Below are 18,193 nucleotides of genomic sequence, written 5' to 3'. Positions count from 1 at the left end.
CTCAGCCATTTCCTGAGTGAGAGACCTACACTGAGCAAAGGACCTTTGGTCTTCCTTTTTCTGGGCTGGGTCATATTTCAGGATTCTACTCTCCTATATCCTCTAGCCCTGTGGATATCAGCTGGCATTGGTATGAACACTTTGTAGACAAAGAGGCTTGGCTTCACTGCGAGAAACCTTTGAGGAAAATTTCTTCTTAGAAGGGTCACAACTTTCTGACAAATATTTCCTTATCTTTAAAGCAGAACAGTGTTTTTAAATCAGTGAGGAATTTAGGCCTTTGGAGGGTCATAGTAGGTTCCCTGTCTTCCAATCTGCTTTGGTATTTTACAATAGCATATCTCAACTTCAGTCCTTTGACGGGAAACAAACACAAAACTGGAGCAAGTAACAATTCTCATCCAGACGACATTTCAGTTTCAGAAGTGTAAATTCAAATAAAAATGTAACTACCATGAGAAATGTCAAAGCAACTCTTACTGTACTCTGTACGTTATCAACTGTCACCCAAGACGATTCTAAAGCTCATTCCACAGGTATCTGACTGTCAACAGGTATCTAACAGTCAAACAAATCTGCCTTTTGTGTCTGACTCTATTGGTTTAGTGGGTAACACCGGTGTTAGCCCAGATTTCAGTCCAATTTATGGAATTCCTTACAATGGGGTTGCTTCTCCATCAATTGGCTCAACACTAATCACCACACTGATATATCTGCACACAGGGATTCCAATACTGAAGTACACAGCCTCTGCTTTCTTTATAGCAATGTTAAATGAATGATTTCAAAAGTTCCCAAAGATGAAGTAAAGCTTTTGTGCAGAGGGCAGAGGAAGGAGGATTTGCAGCATCAGCAATGCAGTCGAAGTTTTACTAAGGAAGATTCACATTAATGTTTCTTACATTTTGTCTATTTGCTGGAAATATAGGAGATAAGAACAGCAAGCGGAGCTGGGAAGGAAATGGGAGCTGGGCGAGACTGCAGTTTCCCCGGCCTTCAGTCCCTGAGATAGAGGGGACATGCAGCAACCCTTCCTGCTCAGTGTGCTCAGTGCACAGAGCACTGCAAAGCACTACAGCTTGGAAGCGTGAGCTTTCTTTTTTTTTTTCTCCTCTCCAAAAAGTTTTCAGGAAGTCTGGGGGAGGGGCGATACCGTTTCTTTTTTGTTATAATGGGCCCCTTTGTGGAGATGGGAGAGGGAAGAGCTGCGTGCCTGCGTTGTGCAGGCTTTGCCGTGATTCCCTGGGCAGCTTCTCTGTGCTCCTAACAGGCACTGGGCCTGCGTGTGGGGAGAGAGGAGAGGGACTGGGCCGGGATGGAGCTGATGGTCCTGCTCAACGCTCTTGTTACTCGCCTGCTGTTCATGCTGCACTCCCTCATCGGGGTCTGGAGAGTGACTGAAGTGAAGAAAGAACCTATGTACTGGCTGCTGGCACTGCTCAATCTTCTCCTTTGCCTGGAGACAGGACTCACGCTCAAGTTCAAGCAAGGCAGAGGCTACAAATGGTGAGTATATCCTGCTGGCTCCAAGGGAGCCCCTCTTTCTTCTTTGAGTGTATTTTGCTGCAGATGCGGGGCTGCTGCCTGTGAACAGAGTTGCCCCGGCTTTCTTTTTGCCACGCTTTCAGGGAGCTGCGGTCTCCCCCCTGCAGCACCTGGGGTGGTGAAAAAGTGGTGAAGTCCTGGCTAGTCTGTGACCAAACCCAGAGGGCTTTCAGGCAGCTTTGCAATAGATGACTTGGGAACCAACTCTTTGTACAATAGTGAGTGTGCACTAACAGCTGAAAGACGTGGGAACTTTGCTGCAGGCAAAAGCTATGTGTTCTGGAGCCACCAATCCAGCGGGCAAGGGAAATGGAGGCATGCATTCCCTGGCAGGGTCACTGGGCCCCACGATGCCACAGCTGGTCAGGAGCACAGGCAGAGAAATGCCACGGGCCCCACACCTCTCACTTAGCAAGTCATTTCCTGGCAGGCATCTCATTCCCTGGGACTGCATTCCCTGTCCCTGCTACCCACAAAAGTGTTATTTCCATGCTAGTACTCGAACGAAAGCTCAGCATCAAATAAAAGAGGAGCAGCAAGAACTCTCACAGTAAGAGCCATTTAAGTGTTTGGATTTGAATGTAAGAGGCTATTCCAGAGGGAAGCCTTCATGCAGGAAAGAGTGCCTGGGAAGTGAGCAAAATAAGTTAGTCACAGCAGAATTTGCCCAAGCACTTGGGTTTTTACACATATGTAAGGAATGACTGCAGTCATCTACAGCTCATCAGCAGCATCAGTCAGCCCAAACAAATGATTGGTGAAAGGGAACTATGCATGGAACTAATCGCCCAGGTTTCATTAGGACCTTTTCTTTGTAAACTCAAACGTAGGATTTTCGTCCCAGTGTCACTGGGACAAATTCAAGGTTAAAAAAAAAACAAACAAACAGCCATTTCCATGACCTTCTATTTCTGTCTATTGCAACCTGTGAAACTCATTATAACAGAAACGACATTGTATGACAATCCACACAAATGTTCCATAGTCTAAATTTAAATGTATTAAAAGCAGTGATTCTTTCTGGAATACAGGAAAATTAAACAGCAGCAGAGCACATGTGTAAATCAGAGGCAGAGTGAACAGACCCAGTTCACTGGGGTGAGGAAGAGGCAGCAGACGCTTCATGAAGGCACATTTGCTAAGTCCATTTTTGGACAATTGAGTTAAAAAAGAGATACAGAAAGTGGATTCTTCTTAATGAACGTGTGCTAGAAATCTGGGCTAAATTTAGCTATAAGGAAAATGGATATGGTCCAGCAATTTAAGAAGCACAGTAAATTATGTTGTAGGTGAGAACTGCAGACAAATGAGCAGCATCTAATCACAGCAAGGTAACTTTCTGCTCTGGTGGCAAACACCCACACTCAGAACCAGTAGCATCATAGAAATACCTTCATGTATGTCTGCTAACGCAAGCAAAGGACAGTCTGTACCACAGAACTCTTCTGCCTCCAGAAGCCTCGTATGTTCTCCATACACAATAGACAGTTTCTTATTGCATCGGCAGAAATAATTAAATAGATCACGTGGAGAAAGAGTAATATTGTGTGCCTGGCCAAGTAATATTTGCTCTACAGTGCTCCTGAAAGAAAGGCAGGGTTAAAGCGCCTGAACTTTCCTGGCTAGATCTGCCATCATTAGCTCAGCATTGCTAACTTGCCAGCTGGATGGATTTCTCATGTGCTCATGTCCTACAGGAAATACTGTAAAATAAAGTAGTACTCCAATTCAATTGAGAGGTGTGTTCTCTCCCAAAATAACTAGGCTAAAACCCCACAGAATCACTAACATCAGGAAGAGGAAAACAAACAAACACTCAAATACACTTTCTAACCCCAAGAACAACCAAAATGTAAAAAAGGAAACACAAACCAACTATAAAAACCAAACAACACGCAGCAACTCAAGACCACCTTATTTAGAGGGATTAACTGAAACTTTTCAGAGTGGTTCAGCAAACTGGTCATTTTCCTGAACAGCTGGATTTTTGGTTGTTTTTCTTCCTCAAAACAGTCTCCTCTGAAAAAGTCATTATTACAAAAATAAAGGTATATTCTAGATATGAGCTAACACACATCCAACTACACTTGACCAAAACATTGCTGCAGGAACACAATTATCAGCAACTTAAGTTCACTGCTGTGTGTGCTGCTGACAAGACAGATGGAACTAAACAAGCGTCTTGAATCTGTCCTTATTGTTGTGCCTGAGGTGTACATGTGGTGCAGAGGCTGCTGCCATTCTCAGAAGCATCACTGTGATGCTCACTCAATACTATGGCAGGGCTGGCATTGGACAGCCTCATTCCTAATCTGAAATGATAAGAATTGCAAAATGAATAAAGAAATCGTCACGTTTTATAAGAAAACACAGAATCATAGAGTGGTTAGGGTTGGTGGGAACCTTTAAGATCATCTAGTTCCAACCCCCTGCTACAGGCAGGGACACCTCCCACTAGAGCAGATTGTTCACAGTCCTATGCAGCCTGGCCTCGAGTTCTTCCAGGGTAGGGGGCATTCACCCTCTCTGAGCAACCTGTTCCAGTGTCTCACCACTCTTACAGTAAGGAATTTCTTTCTAATATCTTGTCTAAATCCATCCTTTTCCAGTTTATGGAAGTGTCCATGTCACCTACAAAGATGTTAAATAGCACTGGTCCCAGCACCAATCCCTGAGGAATGCCACTTGTCACCAGTCTCCACTTGGACACTGAGCCATTGACTGCAACTTTCTGAGTGCAACCATCCAGCCAATTCCTTATCCAGATTGTATTCAATCTGTCAAATCCCATTTCTCACCAATGTGGCAACCAGGATGTCACGCAGGACAATGCCAAGTGCCCTGCACAAGTCCAGGTACATGACATCAGTCGGTTTTCCTTTAACCACCGATCCTGTAACATCAGCATCCCTCACTTAATACTTGGAGGAATAGTAATGAAACATCCCTAGTAGGTCTGAACAAATTCATATCATAGAGCTTCACCATCACAAGTTATACAAGAGAGTAACAAGAAAAAGGAACTGGAGAGGGATAACCTAAAAACATTAGACAGCTGCCAGCACAACCGGGGGAAGAAGGGCAAGGCCCATTTTCATAAATCATTTTAGTCTGCCCTGAAAAAATCTAACTTAACAGATGTTTTCAGCAAACTGATGCTGTTTCCAACGTTTCTCTGCCACCAGGATTCTGATCAACAGCCTTTATCCCAGCACCATTCAGTGGAATGACTCTACATGTAGACATCCCTGCTCACTGTAGGGGATTTGGACCAGATGACCTTTAATGATCCCTTCCAACTCAAGTGATTCTACGATTCATCCTTCCTGAGATCTAGAAGAGCACATTAGCTAGGCTTTTTTTTTTTGTTGTTAGTTTGTTTTAAATACAGAGAATGCCATAATAGAAATACAGACAGCTAAAATACTTGGGTAGTTTTTGAGAAGAGATTTTAAATAAGCTCTAGATGATCTTAGGCTTACAAAAAAAAAAAAAAGAAAGAAAGAAACTATAATTCATACCAATGTCAGCTTGAGGAATTCAGAAAGAATTACAACTCTTATTTGCCCAGTGTGAACTGTAATCTAAGTAGAATTCTCCAAGTCCAGTTGAGATAATGATAGAGAATAAGAGATATTTACAATGTGATATAATACCAAGCTATTTTTCCTTTGCAGGTTTTCCCCAGCAATCTTTTTGTATCTGATTTGCATAGTACCATCATTGTGGCTACTGGAAATTAACCATGGGACACAGGTATTTATTATGAAACATGATGGATTGGTTTGAAATTAATTATCTGATGGTCTGGATTTAGGCACAAATGCCAGACCTTTATCTAATTTTCCATTTTATGCTAGTGGGTCTCCCAGTCCGGCTGGGACTATGGACAACTGCATTTCCTAACATCAAGTAATTAACCTCTTTCCTAGATAAAATGAGACTATCTGTATATGGCTGAGGAACTACAAGTCTAGAAGTATGAAATCCAGCATTTCAGCCCCAGGTTACCAGCTTGAATCTTGCTCAGGATGGTGAAAGAATTTCATTGCTTTAGAGGCTTTTGTAAAATAAATCACAAGTTTTATGGCATTTACAGGCAGATATCACAACTCCAAGCAAGGAAAAATTGCAGTAGCTATCCATTAAAAGGCTCTTAAATTACCTCATGTTTACTGCAATGTAGGAGAATATCCGCAGATTCCTACCACAGATTAGCTGTTGTAGTAATTTCTCTGTGCTATACAGTGATCTGGGAAGGGGTGTCTGGATTCCACTTCAAGATCCAAATGTGTGGCACCAATTTTAAAGGCAGTGATTCCTGCTGGGGTTACCAGTTAGTGTGAAGACAAAGCCCACTGCCCATGCTGAGCAAGGGAGCCCTTACCCTGTGCCAGCTGTTTGCAACTCCCCATAGAACTTCCATGTAGTGAAAAGGGGATTTTTGCATGCCCCATAGGATTTTTGCACAACCCTGGCAGAAAATGAGCGAAAGATAAAGTGATAGAAGATGATCCATAAATTAGACTAAGGGGACACATTCCCTTATTTTCTCTTTTGAAACATTGTTAAAGCCCACAGAAGTATAATCAAATATTCAAAATTGTGTTTACACTGAAAATGCCTGAGGCTTTTTTTAAATACAGCAGCAGGAATTTATTGTCATCTTGTTTTGCCAGATCTCCTTAAACAGTCACAGACAGGTAACGTGGATATTGAGAACATTTGTCATAGTTAAATCTGGTCCACAAAACAGGCTAATTCTGTAGTCAGAGGCAGCAGTTTATTTCCCAAAATGATGTTAGAACATGGCATACTTTGTTCTTATTGATATACTGTTTCTGTGAATTAAAGAGGGAGTATATCAAGTTAACAGCTTAGTTTATACCTGGAGAAATAGGACAGAGACTTCTGGAAGTGCACAATCAAACAGATTCAAAAGCAGCACCCCTGGAAGGGGAGCAGCCCTCATAACAATATCAAACAGCACCCAGACAAGTATTATTCTTCTGGTGAACGTTTCGCTGAAATGTTCCTTATTAAAATAATAACAGAATGGGTCTATGCTTTTTATACAAACACCATCAGAACAGTTTGTGGTCTTTAAGGCATCAGAGCTTTGATCTCTCATTGAAAACCTAAGCAGAAACATCTACTACTTGTGCTGGTGCTGTTACTTCAGGCACGCACTAATGGACAGTCTCTCCTGAAGACTGAGGCAATTCTGCCTTGAAGTACTACAGAACTGGACAGAAGTAACGCCATTCATCATTCAAAGTGGAATACTGACTGCACAGAAAGTACTGCTTTGCAGTAAAGTATTATTTGGAGATTGGGAGACACTCTGTAAAATAAATTATATTGTACTGAGCAAAAGAAATTGCTGTCAGCAAAACAGAGCGGCAAGAAAATTAAAACCATTTATTCCATTAAGAAATAATAATAATTCTTGAGTTGCTTAAGAGCTTAAATGAACAAATGCCTCTTAGCTTTTCAGGCACCTTGTATATTACTGCCACAAAGCACCGCCTGACCACCTTTAGCAGAGGTTACCCGACTGCCAGGACAGTATTCATGCAAGTGTTTTGCTTAAAAGTAAGATGAATATTTGGCAAACCTTTTAAATATATTTAACCACTAAGAAAATAATCAATTTTCCTGCCCATTCCCTCAGCCTCATTCTGACACGGGATTCTCTTATCAGCTAAAATTCCAGTGTATCACTGTTCTAGAAGAGATACTGTGCATCGTCTCTCCCTTCCCACACCTACTGTCTTCCTCAATTAGGAAGACGGCTTAAACAATCTTTTCTCCCTGTGTTACATTTCAGCTTTCTAGTAGGAGCAAAATGAGGCAAAGTCACAATACTGAATTTGACATCGTGTGTGTTGCCATAGTGATGGCGACACTGCTTCCAGCGATGCAGAGCGAGGGGTACCTGTTGCTTGGCAGGGGCTGTCAGCTTCCACATGGTAACAGGGCTGAGGGCACTCTGCCCTGCTATTCCAGCTGCAGTTTTATCACCTCAGTGCTGGGTCTGCTGCAAAAAGTTTTAGCTGACCTCATTTCTATCTGGCACTGAAGAAGAAGCAAATTGAAAACTGCTGAATTAGTTCAGGATTCCAAGGGGTCCCCCTGCACCATCAGCAAGATCTTTGCAGTCTGGGCACTAAGAAAATATGTCATGCAAGACAGTTTCCATTGTGACGATGTTTTATAGATCAGAGGAATATCAGCTGTTTGTTTCATAAGAAACAAAAGAAGCAAACCTAGCTAGAATTTCTGTAACATGCATACATTTCTTCTTGTCTTATTTTTGCACAGGAACCATTAAGCACTTTTGTTCAGCTACACATGCATACAGACACCTATGAGTAGCAAGGCTGTAGAGCTAAGCAGGCAAACCATGTTCATCTGCCTATGAAGCTTAGTACTGGCTTCTTCCTTGTCGCTTTCCCATTAAGTCACTGTGCATACACAATTAGGCAGATATGTCCTGCACCAACAGGACTATTTATATGCATTTACATGATATAAAATAAAGGCTCGCTTCCAAACTTTGAAGTGAATCACCACCACAATCACCACTTAATAAATATTCAGAGGAACAAACCAAGAGAGGAATCTACTTAAATTAAGATGAGAGGTTGATTTAAATGCCAGACTCTGCAGATGCAGTTCGCCATTTCCAGCCTGCAGGCAGAGAGATTCAGATTTGGCTCTAAGGAGCACTATTTGGTCAAGGTTCTTGGAGCCATGCAACCCCCATCAAGTCAGAAATGGTTTCAAAAACTGCATATTAGGAGCCCGTGAAAGACATAAATAAAGTGAACTTATTTTATTAATCATTCTCCATGCCTGTGCACAGCTAGAAAACAAAACAAGCCCACAGCAGGCTGTGCAGGAGCAGCCTGTGGGGACAACCAGGAGATCAGCCCCACAGAATCCCAGCCCCTGCCTATCCTTGCTTCCAAGCCCAGGACTTCATGATCTCCATTCTGCAAATGGAAATATTTCCCCAACATCTTGGTGACAATCTTTCAATGCTGGCACACCCACTGTGCAAATAAGCCGTGCATTCAGTTTCAGAGCCTTTATCACCAATTCTAAAAGCAACAAGCCCTGACTTTTTTCCAGATTTTTTTAGGCTACAGGAAGTTACTCCATTTATCTACACCGTCAGGCAAGAGGCAGCACTTGCTCAGAGCAGTATCATCAAAGACAAAGTAAAGGGGGATCTGAAATGTTTTAGACTGTGACATTTGCTGGAAAATGTTGCCCATCTATTGGCAGGCATTATGCTGAATAGAGCTGCTCAGTATGCACGCACACATTCCAATTGTTGCAGAAAATTGCTCCTTGTGCAATAAAATGGTGGGGGGCCCAATGGAGAAATGCAAATCGTTTGACGTTCTTTGGCACAAGTAGAGCGGGATAGAAGTCTTTCGTGACAGCCTGGTTGGATTTTCTAACTACCCCTTTTTTATTACAATGAAATAGTAAGGGCTGTTATGAAGACAGATGTTAGGAGCCAGGCCCTAGCTACCCTAGGAACATCTGCTGGACAAAGGCAGAAAGCAGTGCATCTCCCACTGCTGAGTCGCTGTGCTGCACCCAGCAATGTGCGTTAGCCAACATTGTCTTCCCCACAGGATCCAACGCCTGCAAAAACTAAAGCACCAATTTTTGTACTCTGCAGGGACAGGCAACGTCACAGGCTCATTTTTTTCTAGTTATTCCTGAATCTCAACTCTCTCATTATGAACTTCCTGAAAAATAGGCAAAGTTGCAGGGAAAGGAAATGGGGAAATACAACCCAAATTCCCCTACAGCTCAACTCTATTCACTGCAGCCTTGAGGGAAGTAAAAAAAGAAAACAACTGCATTTTTAGAGAACTTATTTTGGACAGCAGAAGCTTAAAAAAGATACTTGGAAAACAAGTTTGGATACAGAGCGTCTGACCATAAGCATAAGATAGCAAACAGTGATTTTCACCCTGCTCTACTGTTCCAGGCAGAAAAAAGCAATGTAGGAAACCCAGCAGTCTGTTGAAGAGAGCTGCAGAGTGCAGTTTTAGCAGAGAAACGGTATCCACCAGCCTTTGAATTTACATCTGCTTCTGCAGAACAATCCTACAGCTTCCCAAGGGCTTACCAACACATCTCTCCTGTCTGCAAAGATGAATTTTCCCCTCCTGAGCAAGAGGGGTACTGCTTTCAGAGCAAGCATGTACCTTTGTAAATATCCACCATCAAGACCACATAACTCTTAAAGACACAGAACACATCTGCTCCCTGTGCTTGATGTTAATGCTTATGGGATGTTTTTGTTCTCGACAGTATTGCGGTAATGAGCCAGAAGCTGTTCAGTTGAATGTCACCAGTAATGACATCAGTCAGCCTCTGGACAGCAGTGATGGAAACGAGAGCACAGATCACCACATCATCCGGACGGTGGGACAACTTTTCCTGTTCCTAGTAGGGAACTTATGAAATGCTGGGAAAAAGCAATTGGAGAGGACTGTCATTTTTGGGCCATCTCCTTAAATAGTGACCAAAAGAAAATGTGGTTTTTACAAAGCCACATAGTAAAAGTGGCTGACATCTTGCTAAGTACTAACACTTGTTGGTAGAAAGTCTCATACTGTTCTCCTCAAAACCTTACTGAATTTTGAGTGTCTGGATGACGGTCCTGCAAATGTTAATAGCTAAAAAACGGTAACAGGGGAGAAAGAAAAGAAAAAAAAAAGATGTATGGAAAAAAAATCAGTATTCAGTACCCCAAATTGGTATTAATATGCCTTTTTCAAATTATAGCCACCACACAGAAATGGTTTCTTCTAGTGCTGTGTGAAAGAGATCAAAGGTAGGTGGAAGGATTGATGCTATCTTTACTGTTAAGTCTCATGAATTTACAGCTTGTTATTGTTGTTGTGTTTTAAACAGGCTAAAGTCTTCGTGAATCAGCTCTCCACAATCTGTGAGAGTGTATGGACCCTGGCCCTCCACCAGACCTTTCTATTACTTCTAGTAGTTGGGAGATGGCTTCTCCCAATTGGGGTTGAAATCACCCGGGACCAGTTGTCCCAGCTGCTTCTCATGTTTGTAGGAACAGCAGCAGATATACTTGAATTTGCTAGTGAAACCCTGGACATTGACGATGTACGGTAAGGAATATTTGCTGACATAAATAATGTGCATATTGCAAAAGAGATTTGTTTAGTTTGAAGCTTTGTTTGTGCTAGCTGAAGCATCGAGACTACTATCCAGACTACTATCAGTGGGAACTGAATTCCCACTGATTACAGAAGGCTACATTCAAGGGCACTGTTTTCCTACTCTTGTGTTGCTGCTGTAAAAGATGTAACAGTCCTATGAGCTTTGTTAGAGATTACTCATGCGTTGCTAACACAGGAGCACATCACATTCATCATAACAAAACGGTACCAAAAGCCAAACAAGTAGCATAACTGCTATGTGGCACCAGGTCATACAGCTACAGCAGCTGAAACTCTGGATCCACACAGAACTTCTCAGGTTAATGAATTGTTTTAGACTGACATGGAAGTAACTTGAGTTTGCTTTAGAGACTCATTATCCAAGTTAATTCTTTGGTTATTTCATTTGTAGTTTCTTCACCATAGAACAACAGTATTCAAAGGTAAGAAGAAAGGGAACAGCCTAGTTCTGGTGTGAACTTTCAACATTGCGATATCTCCCAGAGAATGTCAGCCCATCTTCCTCTCACAGCAGTGAGAGCTGAATAGTGAACACCTATCACAAGGAGAAAGAATTGCAGAAGAGGTTCTCTTGCAGACACTACTCATTTTTTTACTTTATGCTTTAATATTGCAGAAAAGGCTTCATAGCAGGGAAAGAGGTCCTTCTGACTTGGAAGAGAAGCTTCAAGCTTGCAGGGAATATAATCATTACAGGGATAAAGATAGACTCTAGCTCAAAGTAGAGGTATTTCCATACACATATCATTATAACATCAGCAGCAGGAATTTAGTATAATTGCACAGCTGGAACACGTGGACTGAACAGCAAGAATTCCACACCAAAAAGTGCCTGTTTTCCTCAGTATTACTAGTACCACTTGGAAGCAAGCATTAATCACTGTTTAGCTCAGCCTCCCTTTAAATGACATTCCAAATACTACAGAAAACACTTCTGTTAACACAAAAGAAAATTGCATTTTCACTGTTAACTACTTTTTCTCCTCCCATAGGAAGAATTATATTCTCATGAATGCAATTCTCGCTGTGTGGACCTGGAGTATGTTACAGTTTCCACTTGATCTTGCAGGTTAGTACTTGCACACAGAAGCAATGAGAACATGTGCTTTAAGGTTTTGCTGGCATGTCTTGGCATTGTGAACAGGCTACAGGCTACATCCAGGGCTTCTGCTGAAGAGCAATTCATGTGACAAAGACAGTGACACTTTCTAAAGAAAGCCTACTGTGGTCTCTTTCGAGGAAACACTTGTTTCTGGCTAACCTCTACCTTCCAGATAAAATACTACTTCCAGAAAAAAATGGAACTGCAGTATTGAAGCATTGCTGTAGTTGCCTGTTACTGCTGTAAATTTCACTACGTTAGCTGCTGGAGTAGATCTGGCCATGGATTCTATCATGGTTTAAATCTGGGGAGATTACAGGATCCTACAGAGAAATAAGCAAATACCAGGCACAGGGAACAACACAGCCCAAACACAGATATCACAGGCTCTCAAGGGGTTACCACAGCACACAATACCTGATCACAGGGAACATGCAGGACCATAATGTGTTGGGTCTGTATATTCTTATCCTAAACTAAAAGGCCCAATATTCAGGTAACTCAGGCTGGTATTTCCTTGCAGGCAGAAAGGCTACTTTAGGTCAAAGGAGATAAAAACGTATTTATTTCAACCCTTTTGACCTCCAATATCAACAAGTTTGCAAGTCAACTGTATCAGTCCAAAGATAAGTTATCCACACCAGTATCTTCTACAAAATTGATGACCACTAGGCTGACACAGCAATTAAAATAATGAACAAATAAAGTAACAGTGAAAAATGATTCCTGGAATTTTTTGTTAGCTTTCTCTTTGTGGACAGCATTAGGCTTTGATTTCAATTTTGGAGGTAGGAAAATATTGCAGTATTTCAGCTCAGATAACACCTTCTGAAGAAGCAATATTGCAATTTATCGCTGATAATTTTTTTTGTTACTGGTAAAATACATTCTCTGAAAGCTGCACAGAGTTAAAACAAACAACACAAAACAACCCACTGCACATACCCAAATAAATTCAAATGCTACTTAAAAAAACATAGCATTAATTTAAGTAAAGTAAGATGTGTGTTGTTTTTTTTTTTTTTCCCTCTGGCTGTTAGTTTTCTGCTTTTTTTTCCTGCTATAGTTACATTTAACTCATTAAAAATCAAGTTATTCAGCACATGTTGACTGTGGGTGCAGTTTATTTTAGGTAACTCCATACAGCTGCACAACTGGTACTTTTCATTCAGGTATCAGATTGTTTACTTGCACCTAACTATGACCTAAAAGAGTAATTCATAGATGCTATATAAAACTACAGCAATGAAGTTAAGACTATTAAAAACTTAAAAGCTATTAAAAATCAGCTGCTTCTGGTAAAGCCTTGCCTACAGGCTTCAGAAGAAGTGTTTCCCCTTCAACAACTCATTTTCTACTCTTAAGTCTCTCTTTTTTTTTTTTTCTTTTTCCTTTTCCCAGTGCTACCCCAAACAATTGAGTTATTTTGGTAAGCTGTGCTACTTGGTGGTTGGTACTGCATCACAGTAACTACCGGTTTTATGCTCATGTCATCCCATCGCCAGTTAAATAGGTTAGTTTAGCTTCATGAATTTTCATAACATGCAGCCATACCTACCACACACAAAGCTGTCTGACGACCCCTCTCTAGATGCCATGTCACAAAAGCATTCCAGCCCACCACTGCCTTTATAGGTAAAGGAGATGCATCCACACAGGTTCCAGCAGTTGCACACAATTTAATGTCCAGAAGGCTAAGAGCAAGTACCTATGGTTTAAGTCTTACAAGTCAAGCAGGAACTACAACTTCTTCCTGCCCATAATGCTGATACTGCCTCTCATCAAACATCACATATTATAACACATGGAAAAGGCAATAGTCTGCAACTGAATCTCTTAAAAGCAAGGACTTTGCTTGGAATGAGCTGAAGTGTTTCCATTCAAGGTGTTTTTTCTTTCCTAACAATTAGCTTAACACATTGATTTAACAGAAAAGTGTCTGAGGAAGTTGTCGTAGAAAAATTAAGTGAACAACTTCTTGTTTTAAAGTGTACTGATAGCTTTGTGGGGTAGAAAAGGGGAAGTGGATTTTGGTTCTTTTGGACAGATTAGGTAAATACCTGCTTAACTTAAGATCCCAGAGATGAGATATGCTTTACGTTGAATTGTTCACATTTGAATGCACTTATAATTGAAGCTCCCTAAAAGCTGCCCTTTAGGCTGATCCTAGCTAAGTTTAAAAAGAGCTGTTTTAACCCAAATGTTTCATTTCCAGTACAGCATATTGTCTGCAAGCCAACCACGTCGAGCAGGCAGTTTCCTAGCCTGCTGCTCTGCAGCTATAGTTCAGAGCTGTGGAACATCGGGGTCAGCTTGTTCATACAGGATGGACCCTTCTTCATTGTACGTACAATTCTGATGGGCCACTTCCGAATATTCAGCCAGATGCTGGTGTTTTTTACAGCTAAGAATATCTTAGTTGTGATCCTCCAATTGTATCGCTTGGCAGTGATAACTTTAGACTTTCGCGCTACTATTCTGCAAAAGAGCAGGAAGGGAGAAGTTGGCTGCTGCCCATGCGAGCCTCATGAAGCCACTACTCATGCTACCACTAAGCAGGATGCTGAAATGAAAGAATGTGTTGCTTTACCACTGAAAGAGGAACCCCAGGCTCCATTGGAAGACCAGTAAGCAACGTGATTGACTCAAGACCAATGTCATTCCTCAGCTGCTTCAGAAGGGCCTATTTCTATGGTGAAACTGACTTCGAACACAATTAATCTCTTCCACTAAGAGATTAACAAGTTCTTCTAACCTGCAGGGGAAATTTCTGAAGAAAAAAACAAACAAACAAACAAAAAAACCAAAACATAGAAATGGGATGCTTTGTATTGCATTGGATTTTGGGGGTTTTTGACCAGTTCCCTACTATATTATTCACAGGGATTTTGTAGCCGTAGTTTGTAGTAGCAAGAAAAGTTTGGCGCATTAAAAAGTTGGTTATAATCTTTGGTGGCACTTTGCTAATGTTTGAACTTGCCTGTATTCAGTTAGAAGGACAAACTTATCCCAATGGAACAGAGGAAACACGGAAGCATTTAGCCCTACCTCAGTGACTGGGCTACAGCTAAGGTGAACATTACGATCACTGTGCATAGCAGCAGCTGCAGCAGCCACAACTGCAGACATGCAAGGGGATGGGCATAACAGATTCCTACTGATACTCTGACATCTAAACATTGTTCGTTTAGAAAAGTTAGGAAAAGCTTCACTGCGTGTTACCCCATTTCTGGCTAAATTTTCAGTGTAAAAACTACAAAACACCATGAAATGTCACAAAAAAAGGCTGTCTATTATAGTCTGGATAATCTAAACCTTACAAATAAACAGATGGGTTAAAAACACGGGAAAGTGCCCAAAGACCTTTTTGTCACCTTGTCATTTTCTACAGAGGTATTTGCTGTTATGTTTCTACTAGTCAGGACACGTACAAAAAACAATAATTAAAATAATAATAGAAAAAACCCTTGTAATTTTTATTTCCTGCTACACTGTGTTCGAAGTTGAGGACAGACTTTAAGTGCTGCCATTTTATAGTTTTTTATTTTTAATTGTCCTGACTCAGGTGTACAATCTAGTAAGAAAGAAGTTTGTCCTGTCAGATGTGAGCAGTGCCATCTAGACAAAAGGATTCTGACTTGTGCTTCACATTTCATGAAGCACCACTAAATCCCATGGAATCATTTGGCCTATTTAGTGTCAAGGTCTGTTGTTGTTGTTTTTAAATGGCTTTTAGTCATGCATTTACTTCCATGTCTGGGGTGAATAACATGGGATGTGGTTCATTTATTCCAGGGACACTTTACATCAATTTCAGTCCAATGACCCTGCTGGGCTTAGCTCGAAAGAGAAGTAACTTTTGAAGATCTGCCCCAAAATCACATGCTCACTGAAAATGGCAGATATTTTCTACAGATTTCTGCATCCACCTTTAATGAGATCAGAAAATCATGTGAATTTAAAAAAATCTCACAAATAGGAAGTGACCTATTTAAGGTAATTTCCTATATTAAGCAATCCCAGTTTTACCGAGAGCCTCAGCTATCTAAAAATACAGAATCTGTTTAGGAATGCACTGAAGTGCTCCTGCCACCACCACAGCAGCCAAATGCTTATTAGACTAATAAGCAATGACATATTTATTCCCTGAAAGATGTACCTGTTTAACAATGAACCAATTTAAAAATTTCCCAAACACGTGAACCTGTGTTTGAATCTGTGAGCTGTTAAATCTTGTGATCTGTTTCATGTTGGATCAGGCCCTTTCACTAAGAGAGGAGAAAGCACAGTAACAGAGGAGAAAACTTCTGCTCTTCCCAGCAGAAGGAAAAAAAGTCAGTCACCATTTACGGTGCTGTTGTAAGGCTGACATATTTAGATTTGAATGCAGCTCTTACAGGCAAAGCTGAAGTCCTGCTGCTGACCAACTGTGTTGTCTTAAGCCTTTCACACCAAGGTGCATTTAAAATCAGCTGGTAGCACTGTAACATCACTTCTTTGTTGTTGCAGTGTTGCTACTCCCATTCACTGAGTTCACCACTTGCTGATGTAGTAATTACCCTGTTAAAAGGATCCTTGCTAATTAATCTGAAGTGCGCTGATCTTCCTAGAACAGCATTTGAAATTCACCAGCAAAAAGAAAAAGCAAGTATTTGCTACCTGTTTAAAGGCTTCGTTCAACAACAAGGTGCCCACCAGGCTCATCCTGCAGCAAATGCAAGATTCCCTGTGGTCAGCAATACAAAGACTAGTTACAGTAGAAGCATTATACAAGGAACTGTATTTCCTGGTCTTCACGCTGTTCCATTTTAAGCATCAGTAAAGCTCTTAACCAGACTTACTTTGAGAATAACTCACTGCAATGCTAGGTTCTTTACTAGATTTCATCATTATTCAGACAAATACAAAATAGACTAGACCCACCCAATCATGCTTAGGATAGAACAGATTTGGACTTCCTTTTTCCTTCCCGCCACTATGGGCAAAGACAGATCATTTAAAAGCAAAGGAAAAAAAAAGAAGAAACAGACAGACAAACAAAGCACTTAAATGGTAGGCAGCCCGTCCTCCTGCCTCTGCAGAGAAGGGAAATCACATTTGCCAGGTAGCAACAGGAATGACTGACAGAGTGCATTTCTAATTCATTGAGAAGACTGGATAGCAATTAAAAAGTCCAGTCATTTCTACGTTCAGTCACAGCAGCAAATCTCAGTGGGAAATCATCCTCATCTTTGTCTTGCAATTTTCTTGATAGAGAGGACAACTGAACTGTTTTGCAGCAGGTTGAGTCAGCTGAACCAGCAGCAGCTGGGTGCAGGGAGCCTTGGTGTCATACTGGTGCCTTTCAGAGCGCCATGCTACGCAAGTGGTAGAATGTATTCTCTGAAGATCTGACAACTGGCATCATGCTCATTATTCAGAAAATGCTGCAGTAAACTATCGGAACTGGAAAAATTCAGTCCTTCCAAATGGGAGGATTTCAGAACATCTATCTTAACTGTTATTTACTCCTGAGTCAGGAGAATCACATTACTAAGTCTCTTAAGCAAACAGATACCTAGCTGTTACAGTTATTTATCTCATTGTTCCTGCTTTATCCTTCTAGATTATTCTATGTAGGTCACTCCAAAAGTAATTTTATTTATTTCCATAAAAACTATAACGAAGTGCACAATAACACTATTTGATAGCACACACACTACAAAACATTGTTTTTGATGCTCCCCATCAGTAGTTACCAGCTCCAGTGATGGACAAGGGCTGCGTGCTATGCCTGTGGAAATTGCACCAGCAGGGGAGACTCACTGTCAATGCTGAAATGCACCACTCACCACCTCATTGCACTCACATCCACTGGTTGGTCTCCACAAACATTCAGCAAGTGTCAATGAAAGTTATCAGGTGCCATTTTTTTCCACATAGAGGAATTCAATTTCACCCCTTTATTTCATTTGTACTTGCACATCAGATGCCATTTTGTCATGCTGCCCCTCTGCTGCCATCTATCACATAGCAACAAAGTATAATGAAATACTGGTGGAAGGTTCAACCCCTACTACTGTACCACCAACATCTGCCATGTCATGGGCCAACAACATAAAACAGGAGGCATTACCTTTGGAGCAGCTCTTGTATATTAAAACCCTCTAAATTGTTTTCCCTCTCATTTTTTCCTCAGCTAAAATGTATTACTCCATTCTTTTGGACTTTGGCTCAAATAAGATCATAGCTCTGAGCCAATAATAATAATCAAAAGCAACAATAACCATTATTTCATTGCATTTCTGCTGGTATTTTTACTGTACTA

At 41.1% G+C, this 18,193-nt stretch overlaps 2 protein-coding genes across 2 annotated transcripts in view; one reads left to right on the top strand and one right to left on the bottom strand.

The window, feature by feature from the left end:
• The window catches only part of CABCOCO1 (ciliary associated calcium binding coiled-coil 1), a 124,166-nt gene that overhangs the window by 98,910 nt on the left and 7,063 nt on the right, over nucleotides 1-18,193 (bottom strand). The gene's annotated exons all lie outside the window — the stretch shown is intronic.
• On the top strand, nucleotides 1,043-15,246 carry TMEM26 (transmembrane protein 26). The gene is made up of 6 exons (XM_015866233.2): nucleotides 1,043-1,506; nucleotides 5,223-5,301; nucleotides 9,886-9,999; nucleotides 10,492-10,712; nucleotides 11,777-11,853; nucleotides 14,102-15,246. Exons 1-6 carry the CDS (start codon nucleotides 1,316-1,318, stop codon nucleotides 14,515-14,517), a joined length of 1,098 nt encoding a protein of 365 aa, XP_015721719.1. The 5' UTR covers nucleotides 1,043-1,315; the 3' UTR covers nucleotides 14,518-15,246.

The sequence above is a fragment of the Coturnix japonica genome, chromosome 6, assembly GCF_001577835.2.
Source record: "Coturnix japonica isolate 7356 chromosome 6, Coturnix japonica 2.1, whole genome shotgun sequence".
Taxonomy (NCBI): Eukaryota; Metazoa; Chordata; class Aves; order Galliformes; family Phasianidae; genus Coturnix; species Coturnix japonica.
This window is presented reverse-complemented; position numbering and strand designations above follow the sequence as displayed.

Bases quoted from the DNA above. Each gene is read 5' to 3' on its own strand.
- TMEM26 (XM_015866233.2), top strand. From the start codon at position 1,316: ATGGAGCTGATGGTCCTGCTCAACGCTCTTGTTACTCGCCTGCTGTTC. The intron at 10,000-10,491 runs GTGGGACAACTT...TGTTTTAAACAG, and splicing joins ATCACCACATCATCCGGACG to GCTAAAGTCTTCGTGAATCA. The intron at 10,713-11,776 runs GTAAGGAATATT...CTCCTCCCATAG, and splicing joins CTGGACATTGACGATGTACG to GAAGAATTATATTCTCATGA.